At 37.5% G+C, this 21,475-nt stretch overlaps 1 protein-coding gene across 6 annotated transcripts in view; it reads right to left on the bottom strand.

Moving 5' to 3' along the window:
• Positions 1–21,475, bottom strand: part of ARHGEF9 (Cdc42 guanine nucleotide exchange factor 9) — a 153,294-nt gene that overhangs the window by 14,598 nt on the left and 117,221 nt on the right. For all 6 annotated transcript variants that reach the window (XM_023525014.1, XM_011383361.2, XM_023525012.1 and 3 more), the window contains 2 exons: positions 17,986–18,117; positions 9,687–9,930 (listed from right to left, as the gene is read on the bottom strand). In XM_023525014.1, the coding sequence (XP_023380782.1) occupies positions 9,687–9,930; positions 17,986–18,117 (376 nt within the window). The remainder of the gene's footprint in view (positions 1–9,686; positions 9,931–17,985; positions 18,118–21,475) is intronic.

Below are 21,475 nucleotides of genomic sequence, written 5' to 3' on the forward strand. Positions count from 1 at the left end.
TTGGTAATGATTTCTTGAATATGATACCAAAAGCAAAGGCAATGAAGCAAAGCAGAAAAGTGGAACTATAACAAATTAAAATGCTTATGCATAGCAGAGAAAAGAAACAACAGAATAAATAGGCAAACTATGGAATTGGAGAAAATATATTTGCAAACCATATATCTGATAATGGGTTCATTTCCACATATAAGAAACTTCTATGTGGAACTTTTATGTGGAACACTAAATAGCAAAACAAACAAACAAACATCAAATAACTTGATTTTAAAAAATGGGCAAAGGACTTCCATAGACATGTCTTCGAAGAAGACATACAAATAGCCAAGAAGTATATAAAAAGATTCTCAACTTCACTAATCATCAGAGAAATACAAATCTAAACCACAGGAAGATATCACTTCACTCTTGTTTAGATAGTTATTATCAAATAAACAAAAGATAGTAAGTATTGGCAAGGATGTGGAAAAACTGGAACCATAGTACACTGTTGAGAATTAAAATGGTGCAGCCACTATGGAAAACAGTATGGAGGTTTTTAAAATTAAAAAAATGTAACTATCATATAAAAAGCAATCTCACATCTGGGTATACATCCAAAATAATTGAAATCAAGATCTTTAAGAGATATATGTACTTTCATGTTGATTGCAACATTAGTCCCAATAGCCAAGACATAGAAACAAACTGTCCATCAGTGAATGAATGGATTAAAAAAATATAGTATGCACATACAATGGATTATTACTCAGCCCCTTAAAGAGGAAGGAAATTCTGCCATATGTGACGACATGAATGAATCTGGAGGACATTATGCTAAATGAAATATGGCAGTCACAGGACAACAAATATAACATGATTCTGCTATATTTATCTAAAATAAATATAAGGTCAAACTCATATATACACAGAGTAGAATGGTGATTCCCAGAGGATTCAGGGAGGGGAGAAATGGGGAGCTGCTGTTCAATAGGTATAAAGGTCTATTTTTACAAGATGTAAATAAGTTCTAGAGATTTGCTATACAACATTGATCCTATAGTTTGCACTATTATATCATGCACTTAAAGTTTGTTAAGAGCATAGAGCTCATAGTAATTGTTTTTGCCACTTAAAAAAATAGCAAAGCTGAGGTCTCCCTCTGAATGTAGAGTTACATCCTTCTTATAATCTTCCTGCCTATAGATGACAGCTTTGGCCTATGCCCAGGAGTTTAAGACTGCCCATGATCTGCCATTCCTGACTGCCTGCCCTACAATTTTGGAGATACTTAGCCAGGCTTCATGATTGCATATTTCATTTCCTTGTAATAAATCTCTTAATAATGATAACTCTCCTATTTGTTATCCTTCTCTGGTTGAACCCTGACGGATATAAAAATTATAATTAGATTTTATATTTTTTGCCTAGGAAATATAGTCAATAATATTGTAATAACTATGTTTGGTATCAGGTGGGTACTAGACTTATCAGGAGGATAACTTTGTAAGTTATATAAATGTCTAACCATGATGCTATAAACTTGAAACTAATAAAATACTGAATGTCAACTGTATTTGAAAAATTAAAAAGCAAGTTACAAAATAATATGCATTATTTTTGTAAATAAACTTTTAACAGTATGATATGTATATATATTTTATATATATATACACTATCTCACAAAGCACAGGAGTGGCGGAAAGAAAAAAGATTGCTAAATGAATTAATTTTCATACGTGTTTCAAAGGTTATTATGACCACGTATTTACTTTATAATTAAAAAGTAAAAATAAGAAAAATAAATTTATTTGAAATCCATATGCAATCATAAAATTAATGGTTAAAAATATTAAATGGTTTACGGAAATACTAATGATATGATTTTAGGCAAAAATTAAGGATATAAAATTATATCTATCCATCATGAAGATGCAGAGGTGAGGGGAAATAGATAGAATCAGCCCCTCTATTATACAAAAAATGGGAAAATATATTAAAATGTTTATAAATGTTAGCTTTGGGTAACATTAAAGTATGATTTTTAATTTTTTTCTTCTGTTTTATAATCTACAAATGAAAGCCTACAATTAAAGTGATTTACTGTTATAATCAGAAAATGAACATGTTTTTTATTGTTTATTGGGTTAACATTGGTTAATACAATTATATAATCTTCAGGTGTACATTATAATTTGACATCTGTATATTAAAGTGTGTTTACCACCCAATGTCCAGTTTCATTCGGCTACCATATATTTGATCCCATTTATCCATTTCGCCCTCCCCCTATCTCCCTATGTTTGACCCCCTTTACCCTGTCTACCTGCCCCCTCCTCCCTCACCTCACTAGTAACCACTAGTCTATAGCCCTCTGATAACCACTAGTCTATAGTCCATATCCATGAGTCTCTGTTTGTTTGTCCTGCTCACCTGTTGTTTTTAGGTTTATATTCCACATGTAAGTGATATCATGTGATTTTCAACTTATTCTGTCTGGCTTATTTCGCTTAGCATGACTATCTATCTCGAGGTCCATCCATGTTGTCGCAAATGGCAGTGTTTCATCTCTTCTTATGGCTGAGTAACATTCCATTCTATATATGTACCACCGCTTCTTTAGCCAATCATCTATCATAGGACACTTCAGTTGCTTCCATGTCCTGGCCACTGTGAATAATACTGCTATGAATATCGGTGTGCAAATATCTTTTCAGATATGGGTTTTCAAGTCTTTGGAGTACATACCCAGGAGAGGGATCGTTAGATCATATGGTAGATCAATTCTTAGTTTTTTGAGGAATCTCCATACTGCTGTCCATAGTGGCTGTACCAATTTTCAGTCCCACCAGCAGTGTATGAGGGTTCCTTTTTCTTGGCATCCTCTCCAACGTTTGTTATTAATTGCTCCATTAATTATAGTTATTCTAACAGGTGTGAGATGGTAGATCACTGTGGTTTTGATTTGCATTTCCCTAATAGCTAAAGATGTTGAGCATCTTTTCATATATTTGTTGGCCATGTGTATGTCCTCTAAGGAGAAGTGTCTGTTCAGGTCCTCTGCCCATTTTTTGATTGGATCATTAGTTTTTTTTCTTGTTATGGAGTTGTATGAGTTTCTTGTATATTTCGGATATTAGGCCCTTATCGGAGGTGTTGCATGCAAATATATTTTCCCATTTGGATGGTTCTCTTTTTACCTTGTTGAAAATTTCTTTTGCTAAGCAGAAACTTTTTAGTTTGATATAGTCCCATTCATTTACTTTAGCTTTTACTTCCCTTGCTTTTGAGGTTAAATTCATAAAATCTTCTTTAATTCCAAGGTCCTTGAGTTTAGTTCCTTTGTTTTCTTCTATGCATTTTATTGTTTCAGGTCTTACTTCAGGTCCTTAATCCATTTTGAGTTCATTTTGGTGTGTGGTGATAGACAACACTCTAGTTTCATTCTTTTGCAGGTGGCTTTCCACTTTTCCCAGCACCACTTATTGAAGAAGCTTTCCTTTCTCCACTGTTTTTGTTTTTGTTTTTTTTTGTCAAAAATTATTTGCCCATATAAATATGAGTTTACTTCTGGACTCTTCATTCTGTTCCACTGGTCTATGTGTCTGTTTTGCTGTCAATACCATGCCATTTTGATTACTATCGCTTTGTAGTATAATTTAAAGTTGGGCAGAAAGATGCCTCCAGCCTTGTTCTTTTATCTCAAGATGGCTTTAGCAATTCTGGGTCTTTTATATTTCCATACAAATCTTATGACTTTTTCTTCTATTTCTTTAAAAAATGCGATGAGATTTTGATGGGGATTGCATTAAACCTGTAAAATCCTTTAAGTAATATGGTCATTTTAATTATGTTGATTCTTCCAATCCAAGAACACAAAATATCTATCTATTTCTTTGTATCTTCTTAGATTTCTTTTAATAGGGTCTTATAGATTTCATTATATAAGCCCTTCATTTGTTTTGCAAAATTTATTCCTAGGTATTTTATTCTTTTTGTTGAAATTGCAAAAGGAATTATTTTTTACAATTCTTTTCCTGACACTTCATTATTAGAGTATAGGAAAGCTATGGATTTTTGAACATTGATTTTGAATCCAGATACTTTACTGTATTTGCTTCTTGTTTCTAGTAGTGTTCTTGTGGAGTCTTTAGGGTTTTCTATACAGAGAATCATGTCATCTGCAAATAGTGACGGTTCGACTTCTTTGTTTCTTATTTGGATGCCTCTTATATTTTTCTCTTGTTTGATTGCACTCACTAGGACCTCCAACGTTATTTTGAATAATAGTGGTGATAGTGGATAGCCTTGCCTTGTTTCTGATCTTAGAGGGAAGGTTTTCAGTTTTTCACCATTAAGTATAATGTTGGCTGAGGGTTTGTCATATGTGGCCTTTATTATGTTAAGGCATTTTCCTTCTATTCCAATTTTGTTAAGTGTTTTGATCATAAATTTATGCTGTATCTTGCCGAAGGCTTTTTCTGCATCTATTGATATGATCATATAATTCTTATTTTTTAATTTATGTGGTGTATCACATTAATCGATTTGCGTATGTTGAACCATCCCTGTACCCCTGGGATGAAGCCCACCTGATTGTGGTGTATAATCTTTTTAATGTTGCTGTATTCGGTTTGCTAATATCTTACTTAGGATTTTTGCATCTGTGTTCATGAGAGATATTGGTCTGTAGTTTTCTTTTTTGAGTCATCTTTACCAGGTTTTGGTATCAGGGTAATATTGGCCTCATAAAATGAGTTGGGAAGTATTGCCTCCTCTTCGATTTCTTGGAAGAGTTTGAAGAGAATAGGTTTTAAATCTTGGAATGTTTGGTAGAATTCACTGGTGAAGCCATCTGGTCCTGGAATTTTCCTTTTTGGTAGGTGTTTGATGATTGTTTCAATTTCTATACTGTTGATCAGTCTATTTAGATTTTTCAATTCTTCTTGATTCAGTCTAGGAAGGTTGTATTTTTCTAAGTACTGGTCCATTTTTCTAGGTTATTAACGTTAGTGTTATATACTTTTTCATAGTATTCTTGTATGATCCTTTGTATTTCTGCGATGTCAGTTATATTTTCCCATCATTCTTCGCTGATTTTATTTGTGTCCTTTATCTATTTTCTTTAGTGAGTCTAGCCAGGAGTTTGTCAGTTTTATTAATGTTCTCAAAGAACCAGCTCTTTGTTTTATTTAGTTTTTCTATTGTTTTGTTGTTGTTGTTTTGTTTTCAATTTCATTTATTTCTGTTCTAATTTTGATTATTTCTTTCCTTCTGCTGACTTTAGGCTTCATTTTTCTTCCTTTTACAGTTTTTTTTCTTTTTTTTTAAGATGAAGCATGATGTTGTTTATTTGGGCTCATTCTTGTTTTTTGAGTTAGGCCTATAATGATATGAACTTTCGTTTTATGAATGCTTTTGCCATGTCCCAAAAGTTTTGATATGTTATACTATCATTATCATTCATTTCTATGTATCTGTTGATCTCTCTTTTTATTTCTTCTCTGACCCTGTTATTCTTCAGTAGCATGTTGTTTAATTTCCATGTATTTGTTATTCTTCTTTCTGCAGTTGATTTCTAGTAAAAAGCATTATTATCACAGAATATGGTTGATATGATTTCTACTCTCTTACATTTGTTGAGGCTACCTCTGTGTCCCAATATGTGGTCGATTCTTGAGAATGCTCCACGTGCACGAGAGAAGAATGTATAAGCAGCTGTTTTAGGATGGAAGGCTCTTTATATGTTAGTAATATCCAGTTGGTCAAATGTGTCATTTAAGGATGTTATTTCCTTAATGATTTTCTGTTTAGATGATCTGTCCATATCCAACAGTGGGGTATTTAGGTCCTCTACTGTGATAGTGTTTTGGTCTGTTTCTCTCTTTAGTTCTTTTAGTAATTGCTTTACAGATTTTGGGGCTCCCTGGTTGGGGGCAAAGATATTAATAAGTGTTATGATTCCCTTTATCATTATGAAGTGTCCCTCAGTTTCTTTCTTTACCTTTTTTATTTTGAAGTCTATTTCGTGTGACATTTGTATCGCCTCTCCCGCTTTTCTGTGAATGCCACTTGCTTGAAATACCATTTTCTACCCTTTCACTTTGAGTCTATATTTGTCTTTGGAGCTGAGATGTGTCTCCTGGAGGCAGCGTATGGTTGGGTTTTGTTTTTTGATTCATTCTGCAACTCTGTGCCTTTTTATTTGTGAGTTCAGTCCATTTACATTTATGTTGATTATTGAAATATGAGGTCTTCTTATAGCCATTTTATCTTTTGTTTTCTGGTAGCTCGGTGTTTCCATTGCTTCCTTGTCCTTGTGTTTCTGTTTTCTTTATTTTGGTTGGCTTTTGTTGGTTTTCCCTCTGGTCCTTCTTGTTTTATGTTATATACTTTGGTTCTGAATCTTTGGCGTGTGGCTACCATTACAAATATGTAAAGGATATATATATCATTTATATATATCCTTTACATATTTATATATATATATATCCTTTACATATATGTATATATATCCTTTACATATTTGTAATGGTATATATATATACATATATATTCGTCCATTTTCTTCTGTGTGTGCCTTATCTCCATTCCCCTTTGTGAATTTGGATCTTTGAATCCCACCTTTTCCGTCATTGTTATCTCAATTTGTCCCTATGTATGCTGAACATTCATTACTATCTTTTTATAACAATTCTCTTCTTACTATTTAAGCTTATAATGTCTGTTCTTAGTAGGGTTTCATTCCTCTGCTTCTATTTGCTTAATAGTCACTTTACACTTAATTACGTATTTTTTATTGTTATTTTGTTTTAGGTGAACTACTGCCTTTCAGTATTTCCTGTATTGTAGGCATAGTAGTAGAGAATTCCCTCAATTTTTGTATGTCTGGAAAAGTCTTAATTTCTCCTTTATATCTAAAGGATAGCTTAGCTGGATACATTATTCTAGGCTGGTAGTTCCTTTCACTTAATAGTTTAAATATTTGATTCTGTTCCTTTCTGGCTTGCAAAATTTGTACTGAGAAGTCCAAGGATAATCTAATGGGTTTATCTTTATAAGTTACTGTTTTTTGTTTGTTTGTTTGTTTGTTTTTCCTCCCTGGCTGCCCTGAGAATTCTGTCTTTGTCATTGATTTTTGATAATTTTAATACAATGTGTCTTGGTGAAGGCCTTTTTGGGTTGAGATAATTGGGCATTTTTTTGAATTCTTGAATTCCAAGCTCCAGTTTTTTCCTTAGATTTGGAAAATTCTCGTCACCTATTTGTCTGAAAATGCTTTCTAATCCTTTCTGCTCCTTTTCCTCCCCTTCAAAAATGCCCATTATTCTTATGTTTCCTCTCCTGATGGTATCAGTTATTTCTTTACTTCTTTTTCATTCTTCAGTTTCTCTCTTCTTCCTTCTGCTTTATTTATAGATTTCTGTCTTTGATATCACTGACCCTTTCCTCCATTTGGTCGACTCTATTTCCCAAGCTTGCTATTTCATTTTTTCAACTCTTGCAGTATGTTTTTGTTTTTTTTGTTTGTTTGTTTGTTTTTGTTTTTGTTTTTTTTTTTATCTCCAGAAGATCTATTCTGTTCTTTTTGAGGGTTTCAATCTCCTTGCTGTGCCAGTTGTTTTTCAATTCCTGAAACTGTTGACATGACCCGTTTTGGATCTCCCTGAGTTTTTTCAGAAGTACCATCCTGAATTCTCTGTCATTTAATTTACATATTTCTATGTCTGTAATCTTATATTCTGGAGATTTCTCTCTTTCTTTCTGAAATGTCTTATCATCTTGGTTATTCATGGTGTTTAATGGACTATTTCTCTGCCTGGGCATTAATGAAAATGTATTCTGCTTTTTTTTCAGAAAGAAGATTTATTATATATAGGTCTCTCTTTAGCCTGTTGCAAAGAAGGCGCTCTTCTTTAGGTTTCCAGTAGGTGGCGTCTAAGCCTCTTGGATCCGTGCTTTATATAAAGCTTTAAAAATGCCTTTTTAGAAAATGAACATTTTTTAAAAGATGAATATAGGTCTGTCAGGAAGTAACTCTAGAGGACTTTCTATTAGACGCAGAGTCTCAAAGTTACAGGTTATTAGGGCACTATTAATGAGACTTCATGTTGGTATCAGACGGAATGGTAGGGAATCTTTTAGATGATCTAGGGGCTTCAGAAAGCACACTAAGACAATTCCTTTAATAGCTCTAACAACCTAGGCAGTGTCAGAGGCTGCTGCTGCCTACTATTGGGAGAAGCAGCCAGTAGCATTTCTGTACCACTCTACGTCATGTCCCAATTCAGTGCTCATATGCTAAAGGCAATTTGACTCTAAAGGGACTCAAAGTGAATTATCAATTTGTACTTTCACGAAAACCTTCAAAGACTAGGATTAGACTGAGCAGTGACTTTCTGATTATCCTTCCTTGCCTCTAGACCATTTCAATCTCTAACACTGAAGAATAAGAAAAAACATTTTTAACAGGACTCACTTTTCTAGAGGCAGTTTCTACCAACTTGAGCATACAGGTTTCTTAAGGTCAATTCTACTCCCATTAGGAGTGGGGAAAAAACAGAAACTGTATTTGCTCAGGGAATTAAAAAGCCTAACTGGTGTTTTTATGCCATAACCAAAGGACCATGGGCAAGAGACTTGATAGTACTTTGTAAACCACAGAGTTACAGCCAATGGTTCCTAAATCTCACAGTTGGGGAAGCAGCATGAAAAATATCCTTACCACCTATATTCTCCCTGGAAAAAGGAACAACCTCATTCATGTCAAAGAATATGCTTTAGTGTGACTGTAAATCATGCAAGTGGTTATGGTGTTATACCCTGTTATATTTTCTATAATACACTTTAAAATACTTTCATACAGAGAGCATAATATATACATGTACATTAATTTTAATCTATACTCTAGGAGTGTTTAGTTAACATCTTAAGTGCCCTAATCGGGAATGCACACTCAAGAGGTGATTTGTTGACATATTAAACACTCAGGAATATTTGCTCCAGAGGCCACCACTACCAGCAGTTCAATCGCTTTAATGCATGAGGTCTAATTAGCCTAACACAAGTTAAAAATGAACTTTTACTGGTAAAATAGATGTTATTCAAGGCGTGCACTGGCCACAAATATCTTATAATAATCTTAGCCCTCACAAAAACTGGGTGTAAGAATCCAGTGAGTCCTATAACTCTTCAGGAGGAAGCTTAAGATTGAAAACAGGTGCTATGCCTTGACCCTCATCAGAGGATTCTGTCATCAGACTCTGATGAGAAAGTTAGCAGAATCCTGTCCCTATAATATTACCAAATCTTCCCTTGACTAACCTTGTCACATAAGATGCTGTTGTGTATCTAAGAGTAGAGCTGGGGCTGCATTGAGATTAAAGAATAGGTTGTATGATTGCTTTTTTGATTGTTTGCTAATAAATGTATGTTTGAGAGAATCAAACCTGAAGTTTGCTTTTAGTGCAATTATCTTTTCTAATAATGAGGCTGGCAAGGGAGGCCAACCTATAACTCTCACTTAACCCTGACTAATGGAAACTACTGGCATCTACCAAAAAGCATCTGATAACAGAGAAACAACAAAGTAGATCAGGTAAGTTTGCAATAGAAATATTCCTTCTGCCTTTAGAAAAATAAAAACTAATTCAAATGCTCTATATTCTTCATAGCCACATTATTCTTTCTTATCCCATGTCACTTACCAATTTTTTCATCTTCCTGTACCATTTTCCTCTCTTCTCTGAAAGCCCTGAGCCAGCGTATCTTCTCCTCTAGCTTCTTGGCGAAGAATAGGTGTACTTCCTCAGTCTCCTTGTTGTGAAGCTTAAAGGCATTCTTCATGCTGACATTGAAGTCATCATCTCTGCCATCTTCAATGTCAACTACTTCATATTTATCCATGTCAATGCGGCCTTTGTAGTATAGGATGTCTCTCCGAATAAGGTCCTAGTTGGGAAGGAAGATAAAATTTTTTGCTAAAAGTATGTGAAGAGTAGATACCAGAAGAATTGGCACATGGGCACAGCAGGATACTAACACTGCCACTGTTTTGGAGTACCAGTGGGGGTTAGTTTGGTCTAAATTTGGGCAGGTTACCTTAGCAGTATGGCATTTACAATTGGTTAACTAGGAGCTCTTTTAGAAATCCTCTGTCCTATATCCAAAGACTCTGTCTCAGACCCAAGCATCAATCCTTGTATGTGGTTGCAAGACTGCTGGTGGGAAGTATGAAGCAGTTAAGGAAGCAGTTAGCCACACAAGGACTGCTAGCAAAGGCTTTTCCTATTCCAAAATATTTGCAAGCCTTCCAGAAGTATGATATGAGCTGGCTTGATTGCCTGAAGTGTACTCAGGAATTCAAGCAGGGCAGTGAGATCTGCATATCAGAGGAAAGATGCATGGGAAGAGTTGCTAGGAGGACACACGCTGCTGGCCAGGAAGGATTTACCTGGGGAGGTTCAAATAGTTAGTCTCTGGGGATTTTTGGAGAAAGCCTACTCTAGCAGGAGAAATGGGGGTAAAAGTGAATGAAGAGCTTAATAGAATAAAATGGATGAATCTCATAAATCTTATTGTGAGAGAAAAATAAAAGTAGATGGATACAAACAGTATATTACCTGCCTGTTATCACTGTTGTTTTGCTTTTAGGTACACAGAATTGGATTAATCTCAGTCCATGAAACACTCATCATTAGTCCATGCATGATACTCTTATTTCTCTATTTATTTATGTACTTGCTTACTTCTAATAATGTATTAGTTTTTGGTGAACCCACCAAACAATCCAAAAGCTATGATGCCTAGGCAATCTCTATCTTAAATCCCATGCTCATCATTCCCCTGATTTACTTTCTATATGGTTTTATTTCATCTGTATCTATTTCACTTATATAAGGTTTAAAATCATACAAAACATTGCCACATAATGTGTAGGGATACATATATATGTACAAAAGCTATGCAAAAAATATACGACGATACCTGCCAAATTCAAGAGTACAGAGAAGAGAATGGGGAGAAGCGAAGAAGAGAAGGAAGGGAAGAAGCAGAGAGAGGAGGAAGACTATTTGTAAAAATTATTTATTAAATTGGATAGTAAGTCCATGAGTGCTCCTGATATTATTTTTATATCTTTTTGAATGTTAATTATTTCTTAAGTTAAAAAAAGAAAAATAGAGGGATGAATGAAATGACCAGTGGGCCTGTAGAAAGTAAGGTCTGGTAAGTGTATCTCACAGTGGCCTTTCAGCCCCTCTTCCTCTTGGCAATGCCCTAAAGCTTCTGAGAGAACACAAAGTAGCTGAGTCTGGCCAAAGAGGGCCCCAGTGAGCCCTGTCCTGACTGATACCCTCTATTAGTAGTAGGGGCCCATTCTGGCCAATTCTCCCTCCTCTCTGTTTGTATTTGGCCTTTAGACAATATGACAGAGTTAGAAATATTCACTAATTTGTATTAATATTATATGGTTTAGTTAAACCATTCCCATTTTACTGAATTGCCTGATATGCCTCAGTTCTCAGCTGCAGGCTACATGCAAAGGATTCGCTTTGGCCGCCCACATTCCCAATCCTAACTGTTCACACTACATGATAAACTGGGCTTTTTGGTAGTGCTGGGGAAGGCTGTCCTTAAGGATTCCTAAGATAGTTCTGACAATCTCAAAGTTTCAGGCTGGAAAATACAGATGTTGTTGAATTGCTTTGCAAAAAATAACCATCACGTTGCTCTTTTTCCTCCCATAAAGACCATGCCAAAAGATAGGCTATGAATACAGATGAGGTCTGATCTGTTGGGCGCTCCTGGCATCAACTTCACAGGAGAGGAAGTGGTCAGTTGTACAGAGTGGGCCTATGTTGCTCCAAGCCTATCTCAGAGCCAATGTTCCTTTTACCAGGCTCAAAGTGGACAGGTTCAGTTCTAGTCAAAATAACAGGGCAGCTCTCATGCACTGAATTCCACATCTTCTGGAATAGTTTGTGAGACATATACATAAAAAGTAGGTCCTGCCAGGCTAATCTAACTACAAAATCAGGACACACTGAGAAGAACGGATCGATGTAATCTAGTTTGATCTTGCAAAGGCTTGAAATCTGCCTTACAATACATAATACAAATACACATAGGCCTAGGAATACAGGTCTGGACCGCACAGCTAATAGGTGGGTGCCCACCAGGCTAGAACATAGGCAGCCTCAATCTCTCTTTATTCCTAACTTCAGCTTGCAACTTCTTTTCTCTCTGAGTTGGTGTGTCACAACCATTATCCTTGAAAACCTTTACTAGTTTCCCCAAATGGAAGGGATGTACATGATTTTGGAGCTAAATTAAAAACATCAACTGAACCTCCTATTGTTTCTTTAGGTATTTAAGGATAACAAGCAACTAAAGAAATTTCTGCCTCTGTGGCAGGGGAATAGGGCAAGAGGTGTGTCATTAAAATTCTCTCTTTGCCTGCTCTTTTTGGCTCCCCGGAGGGCTAAATATGAGTTTTCAGGTACCACATCAGTCATAAAGCCAAGTGCAAGGATGTGATAGAAATGATTAAGAATGAGCCACTGTTTATAAAATCTGATCAGAAAGGGTAGTTAGGCCACAAAGCAACATGGAACAGTGAAAAGAGTGAGTTAGACTCCAAAGCCCTGAGTTGAGTCCTAGCTCCTTAACCTACTAGCTGTGTAGTCTTGGGCATACCATTTAACCTTTCTGAGCCTCAGTTTTCTCATATATGAAAATAGGAGTCATCCTCACCTTGTAAAATGATTGTAAAGCTCAAATCTAAACATGCAGTTACCAGATCATGAGGCCAGCCTTGTCTGACAAATACGATGCTGAGTTTTCTTGCTCCTAGAACAATGTTTTGTAGTGCTTTAAAACTCTTTTTGATAAATTTAAAAATCCCACTGTTTCCTTTAGTTCATTTAAACTATCCAAGTAAGTTAAATATTGTGACTGAAAATAAGTGAAAGCAAAGGTAACTCCGAATATTTAAAACTTTACATAGATACCCCATTATCCCTAGAAATTCCACATACTCTTTCAGGGCAGGAATGGAGGTAGTGCCACCCATTCACCAAAATCACAGATCTATACTTAGGCTTGCATTAATATCTCTTTCCAGCCCCAACAATGCCTCCTATTCTAATACTTCCAGCCTTTAAGGTCAAATTCACACATTCTTCCTCCCCAAAGAAGCCTTCCCTGACTGTATCCTCCAGCTCATCACTGTGGTTCCCTTTTTCTTAAGGCTAGCACTGACTGTACACCCTTATACAACTGACACTCTGCCACCACACCACTGAGGTGCACTAGTTCTGTTTCACAGCTTTTAGTTTTGTCTGCCCATTTAATCTGTTTCCAGAACAATGCCTTCCTTGGTCTTGACTCACTCAGGGGTTGTCCAGGGAAGAACAGCTGACAAAGTCTCAGAGGTTTCTCTGTTCAGCTTCTGCTCCTGGAAAGGAGACAAAGCTCTCTGAGCCCTGGTGACCTCTTGTCCTATTGAGACTAGGCTACCCACATGCCACTTGTTTATGGTGGACTGGGTGCTTTCATAAAGATATGGTGCGTAAGTGCTATCTGGGTTGTCAAAAGTTCCTAAATGAGGTTGTTTCTATTAGTATGCCAGCCTTCCTCCTTTTTTCCTTCCACTCATCTGAGATGGAGGATATTGAGTTCTAGTACTTCTCCAGGAGGGCCCTGTCGGTCTGAAGACAAGCACCCTGGTCCTAGCCATGGCTCCAGCAAGGAGCTTACACCCTGTCTCATATAATATAATTGAAACACCTGGAAGCTGTTTGAATTTGGCTTCATTGGATTTTCATGGGGGTTTAGTAAGATAGTGCAGGACATCTTGCCCAAATAACAGATGCTGCAGTCTCAGGAATCCAACTGTTCAGTATTGTACTTTGCCTCACTTGCTTGTCAATAAGGTGCTCCCTACCTCTTTAGAGGGGGCCTTGGTTACTACCTCAGGGTCACCCTGTTTTTTCTCCACATCCTGGGGAAGACACATGGGGCTAGGACTGGATTTGTCTTTCTCATTATTGTATTCCAGCATTTAGAGTATACGCTTAACAATAACAAAATAATAACAGTGCAACAGTAAACACTTGAACAGCATAAATTATGTGTCAGACATTACTCTAAATGTTTTGCATTTCCCCCTAGCTTTATTGAGGTATAACTGATGAATAAAGATTGCATATATTTAAGGTGTACAATGTGACATTTGATATACATATGCATTGTGAAATGATTATCACAATCAAGCTAATTAACATATCCATCACTTCACAGTTACGTTTTCTTGTGATGAGAAAACTTAAGATCTACTCTTAGCAAATTTCGATTATACAACACAGTATCATTAACTATAGTCATCATACTGTACATTAGCTCTCCAGAACTTATTTATCTTGTATAACTAAAAGTTTTTATACTTTGATCAACATCTCCTTATTTCTTCCACCCCCACCAGCCCCTGGCAATCACCATTTTACTCTCTGGCTTTATAAGTTAAACTATTTTAGATTCCACATATAAAAGAGATCATACAATATTTATCTTTCTCTGCAGGTCTTATTTTATTTAGCACATTGCCCTCCAGTTTCATGCATGTTGTCACAAATGGCAAGAGTTCCTTTTTTTTTTTTAAGGCTGGATAATATTCAATTGTGAATGTATCACATGTTCTTTATAGAGTCACCCTTCAATGGCTAAATGCTTTGCATTTATTTACTTAGATAATCCTCACAACAATTCTACAAGGTAGGTACTATTATAATCCCATTTTATGAGGAATTGTATACGGAGTAGTTAAAAAATTTGTCCAGGAATAAAAGATACGAAATAGCAGAGCTGGGTTTGAGTCCAGGCTATCTGGCTTAAAAATCTATGCTTGTTTAACCTTCTATACATAGAAATTTGCTGAATAAATGTTTAGTAACACTGAATATACAGTAATAGTATCGATGGCTAGCATTTACTAAGTACTTACTATGTGCCAGTCACTGCAACTGCATTGTCTCATTTAACCCTTGCAACTTCCCTTCCATGGAGACACAATTTTGATTCTCATTTTGTAAATGAGGGGATAATAATAGGCAGAGAGAATTTGTCCAAGGTCATGCAAGGCAGCTCATGGGGAAAAGGAAATTGGTGCCCTCTTGTCTAGTCCTAGAATCCATGCTCTTAATACTGTACTTCACTGTTTCCCACTAACTCACATGGTTCTTCTCAAAGCCTTCTGAGATAAATTCTACCATTAGCCTGATTTGACATTCAGGAAAAATAAAGACAAAGTTAAAGAACTGTCCAAAGTAGGGCAAATTAGTGAGACAGTAGAGTCTAGGACCTAGGTGTTCTGGTTTCAAATCCTCATGTTCTTTCTGCTGTATCCCCATCTCTGTTGCTATTTTTACCTTTCTAGTTGTTCTCAAATGGCTCATCCTCCAAGTCTCACTAGTTATTGCAAGAAGAAATAACCAAATGCAGAAAATTCCTTGAACAGAAGAAGTCCTCTCTCTAGCATCTTTATACTCTGTTTAGTTCTGATCCTCCCAGAATACGATGAAAGCAACATAAATACTAAAGAGTGATGACAGAGGGTATAATAGAGCATGTCCAGACTGGCATAAATGAAGATAGAACATAAAGAGAAAAGGCTGTTTGGGGCAACTGCAGGGCTGTAGGAGAATTAATGGATAAATGGCTGAGAAGAGGAGCAAGGGATTCTCCTCCCTTTCCCAGTAAAAAGTGGAAGGGAAAACATGAAAAAAAAAGGAGAAAATTCCCCAAAGCAGCAAAATAATTTCCAGCATTATCATCTGAGAAAAAAAGAACAAAACACATACATGAGTAAAATAACAGGGTAATGTGATGCAGAGGAGTAGCGACAGCCATCATAGAGGACAATAAGAAAGAGAACAAAGAGTCTTATCCAGATTTTTCAAAAGAAAAGTGACAAGGAAATAGAGGAGAGAGCAAAAGTTAAAGAAGGTATCACAAATTAGAAGCCATTGGTATCGTCACACCTACTATAATGGACATTTAAAAGAATCTTCATATATACGTATAAATACACACATATATACACACATACATACACACATACCATACATACATACATACATACATACGTATATGCACACTCTGAAACAAACTACAATTTTTTCAAGCTGTTTTAAGTAGCTTGGGCAATTTCAACTTCCAATGTACAGAATGGGGAAGGTCAGTCTTGCACAAGTGACTGGAAATTAAGAGAATCTTAAGAACTAGATGAGAACTTAGTGACTGGGCCAGATGATTTCAGACAGAGATCAGACAGGTGTTTCAATCTCTCCTATACCTTGACTACTCATTTTTCTTTAATCATTGGCTCCTACTAGCTGCTCTAGAGTTGACTCATCATTTTGGTCTTCTGCTGCCCCTTTGATCCTAAACCAAGCTTCCTGTTCATCTTGTTTTTGTTTTTTTTCCCCCTTTATTCTTAGCCTTTGCCTTGCAGATGCCCAAATTAACAGAGTCTGAGTGGTAGGAGACCTAAAATCCAGTCTCCTAATTATTTTGCTGTATCTCTCTCTGACTGGTTAACATGCTCTGAGAGTAAACATACCTCAGTAGGATGAATGGACACATGTCTATTGGTGACACAACTGATATGCTGAGATAACCTTGGCTATCTAAATTAACCCTCAAAAACCTTGTCTCCTGATTTGAGAGAAGTCCTAAGAAGAGTTAGGGAGAGCTAAAAGAAGCTTGGGTGTTTGGCCAAGTTCCAGAATCATAAAAATTCTCTCTTTCAGGGCCAGCTCCCGACCAAGGCAGTTATTATACCCATTAACTAACCAGCTTGGTTCCAGAGCTGGCATACAAAGTTTATCCCAACAATGAGACATTTTCACTCAAAGCTCAATTCGTTTTCTCAATCCACTGTCAAAGGTAAATGGACAAAGATTTAATGCAAGATGTGGTACACACAGAGAATAGGAGGCTTAAAAACAAATGTGAGATTCATGTTCCAGGCTGGGAAATAAATGATAGTGTTTAATCAAGTGTTTCATGACTCATCATTCCTCTTCATATGCATTTAGTACTGGATGAGGGAGAGAACAAAGAGACTGGATGATAGAGAAAGAGCCAAGGGTAGGACAGTGAATTTGGAACGTCACTCTAAGCATTCTTTGTTTTTTCCCTCTTCTTTTAATTTCCCTGGTCCCAAATTCTTCCCAACTCCACTCCCTGTAGCCAAAAGTGGTCTGAATTCCCTATCTTGAGGAGGAGGTGAAGGGAACAGTATCCTTTCAGGAGGGATCAGTCTGGGAACATAAGCCACTCTCCTACCTGCCAAGGATAAGAGACCAAGCAATCAACACTAATACTAAGTCAGTCAGGGGTCAAAAAGAGCAAGATCTCTTCTCAAATGGATTACAGAGAATGGAGGATGGAGAAGAGCATAGTTGAGATTTGCAGGGAAGTGACACACCTTCTGTAGAAAATGGGTAAGGGCACAGGGGAAATTTCTATATCACAAAGGTACCTACCTGCCAGGGAAAGGTAGGAGGCCCCTTGTTGGTTCTTAGGGCAGTGAGGGGCCAGGTGACCAGAGCCATTAGAGTGAAAATGGGAGGCGAGTACTCAGGGAAGCCACTGTTCACCAATTGGGATAGAAATATTTAATATTTTTAACTGGTGTAAACCAGCAGGCTTCAGTTCTGGGTGGAAAACAGTGAGAAGGATCACTACAAAGGGTATGAGGGTAAATATTAAAAAAAAGATACTAAGATAAAATGCATCAACTTCAGAGTTTTACTGCCCATAAGCCAGCTCTGCCTATGATATTCATGTCATACCAGTGGTCCTGATATAGAATTTCTGTCAATCTCCTGTTTTTCACCCAACAGGTTCAGTCTACTTCAATGGGAACTGTAGATGATGAAAGAAGGAGGGGCTGGTGCCCCTTGAAGTGTTCATATCCCTCAGGGAAGAAGAGGGTGGAATTACCTTCTTGCAGAGGACCATCTGGTGGTCAAACAGGAAGAAAACCCGCTGTTGGTTGCGGCCGTAGGGCTGGTAGATCCAGGCCATCTCCCCAGTGTAGATCAGCTCCGAGCTCCTGTCTAGGATGTCCTCGCCCTGGGAAGGACATGTGACAGTGAGAAGCATCCAGGCAGGAGGGATGGACTCATCACTTGCCTGGAGGCACATAAGGTTGGGCATAGTCTGGGGCAGGAGGAGGAAGGAAAGGACATATGGGTAAGGAAGGATGAATGGAGGCACTCCTGGGAATCCTTAAAAAGCTCCATGAGCTGGAAAGACTCATTACCTTGTTTACCCTGAGGTCAAATGAGCCCTACCATCAAGGATTGCTATAGTCAGTTACCCTTTGGCCCTAGGGGTACCAGCTGTCATGGGGTTCATTCTCTCATTCTTCTTTTTCTCTATGACTCTCTCTCTCTGCCTTAGTATTTTATCCTAGTGCTAGTCTTTAAACTATTTCCTGTTCCTGAAGAATAAGCCTGAGAAGGTGGTAGAAGTCTGTCTACTTCCTGGATGAGAAAAAGTAGACAGGAGAGGGTGAGAAGGAAATGATAATAGAGGGAAAAAGAATTCCATCACCCCTTTAAAATAGCTTTTTCTTCTCTTTTGAGTTAATTAAAAGCTATTGATAAAATAGGAAGCTTCACAACTACATGCTTCCTTGGATTGTTATCTAGAGAGCCTGAAACCACTTCTCCTCCTTGTTTTGTAGAGTTGAACACACAAAAAAGCACCAAGACACCTGATTCCTTACTCATTCAATTCTAAAGAGTTTCCAGTGGCCCCTTCTTTATGGTAATTCTGCTAGGACAGAAGTATGTGGGGGTATCTGTCAGATGCCAAGCTGGACTTGGCACCTTTTCTCAAAGAGCTTACATGTCAGTGGAGGAGACTAATACAGATGTGCTCAAACCTCATGGAACACAAGGCAAACCATACCAAGGCCATGGACACAGGGGTGTGTGTTCTAGGGCCCATGTGAAGATGGGAACAAAAAAGCAGTAGCCCAGGACTCAGGAGAATTAATACTTACTAAGCACCTATATTGGTCAGACACTTCTATCCTATCTCTTCTGAGCTTCACGACTGCCCTGGGAGGTATATATTCTTGCTCTTAGAGTCCGAGGTACAGAGAGGTCAAATAATCAGCTGAGGCCACCCAGCTAGTTAGCTAGAGATCCACAACCCAACCCCAAATCTGCAGCTCCAGAGAATGTGAGTCTTGCTACTACATTATGTTGTCTCTAGGCCAAAAATTACTGGAGGATCAGTCCCTTCTTTCTCTGGGTCTCAGTTTTTCCAGTTGTTAAAAAAATGTATGAGGATGATACATAATGTTTTAGCTTTGATACACTGATGCTAAAATCTCAATCTTGCACCCAAAATCTTAAAGTCAAGGTTAGAAATGGAGGCACCTGCATCCCCCCAGAAATAATCAGAGGTAAACATCCTAGGCAAAGCTGTGGACCAAAGAGACGGGTAGCTAGAAATGATATTCTTTTCTCTAGTCAAAGGGATGGGAAGGAAAAGGGTACCTCAGGAAAAATATTTTCTAATAATACAACCTCAGAAAGAAAGCTAAGAGATACTACTGTAACTCCAGACTCCACCTCAGGGATATCTTGGAACTTTAGATAAACATTCCTCCTTGAGGGGCCCACATACTAGCACAGAACCTCTGGAGGCCCAGGGCTGGGAGAAGAAGCCCTTAAAATAAGGTTGCTGTGTACAGCATTCCTCTTGGGAGGAATGTAAAAGTGAGAGTGGTATCAGTCTGCTGTGTCCCACCCTGAGGTAGGCCAGAAAGATGTGCCACCGTTCATTCTGAATAAGTATGAAGTGAAATAAAACTATAAAGAGGGGAGATACAAATGCCACAGAAATATGGCTAAGATTAGTTTTAGAGGCACCACTCGCTAAACTGAGAATGTTCAGACAGAAGGATTATTCAGTGTGATATGGTACACCCATTGCACCAGCCAAGAGTAGCCCAATTCTATTTTAAGTACTTGTTGCCACAAGTAACTCCATCAAGCAAAACGAACAAACAAAAACTTGAAAAAATACATCCCCTATGCTCACCAAGCTGGCTAATGATTGATGTCGGGCAGCTCATACAGCCTCTGTTTCTCAGTTTCCTCATCTTTAAACTGAAGATAAAAGTAGCACCAACCTCATTTGGCTATTGTAAAGGTTATATAAATTAACACATATAAAGTGCTTAGAAAAATGTACATCACACTGTAAGCTCTACCTAAGTGATAGTTAGCATCTTGACTATTACTTTGTACCCCATATCCTGTGCTACATGTTCCTATTCATACTCGCAATAACACAATAGGGAATGTACTGTTATTACTACCAAAACCAAGGTCAGAGAAATTGGAAGTAATTGTCTCAAAGTGGCTGAATCCAGGCCAGACTCTCTCCCAAGTCCATGCTCTAAACCACCAAACCACAGTAGAATGATGATCCCTTAATACAGCAACCAGCTGACTTGGAAAATTTCTGAAGGGAGGATCTCAGAAGACTTGGGTTCTGGACCCATTGCTGCTACCAACTTACTCTGCACCAGTGGGAAATAGCTGAACCACTTTCAATCTGATTCTTTATATGGACAATGGGGATAATACAATGGTTCCTGTTTGGCTCACCTCGTATGGCTGATTGAGAGAATGAAACCAGTTTATGTGAAGGAAAAAGTCTTCTCAGAGTTCAGAGCTCTCATCCTTTGCCTCCTCTGTTCCACTTGCACCACATGTTTCTTTGCCTTGTCTCAAAAAGTGCAATCCCTTCCCACTAACCTCTCCACATTAGCCTTCTGTTCTCTTCTTTTCTTTCAGCATTTTTGCTCACACTGTTCCCTCTGTCTGGAACATATTTGCCACCACTAGGTAGGCAAGACCACATTCCATTCATCTCAAAATCCCTATATCCAACACCTCGTTCTGATTACAGGCTGGTTATCTGATGTGTGGTTGTGGCCTGAGCAGAATCAGAGAAAAAAAAAAAAAAGAACAATGGAAATGCCATCTTTTTCATACAGTTTATTTTCAATGCTGCTTACTGACAGGAGGGCAAAAAAAATAATAAATCCATCCAGCTCCACATTTGATCTCCTAGTCCCTTGAGCATACTTCATTAAGCCACCTTTAAAAAGATGCTTTTGCTGCCTCCATCATGTTGGGTTTTTGTGTATCTTCCAACTTCTTTGAATTAAATCATCCAATGGTAAAGTGGACCAGGCCCTTAGGTATTATACAACCAGGTTGAGGGGAGGGGTGCCATTAGGAGGAAATCACAATCACACACAATTAAGTTCCTAAAGAAGAACATTTGGTAAAATCCTGGTAAAAATCTCGAGAAAAAAAAAAAGAAAGATATCAAGCGTATCTAATGAGTGTAAAAGGTGACAAAGTGACAGCTCAACCAAACATCAGTATCAGAGAAATTA

The sequence above is a fragment of the Pteropus vampyrus genome, unplaced genomic scaffold, assembly GCF_000151845.1.
Source record: "Pteropus vampyrus isolate Shadow unplaced genomic scaffold, Pvam_2.0 Scaffold516, whole genome shotgun sequence".
NCBI classification, from domain to species: domain Eukaryota; kingdom Metazoa; phylum Chordata; class Mammalia; order Chiroptera; family Pteropodidae; genus Pteropus; species Pteropus vampyrus.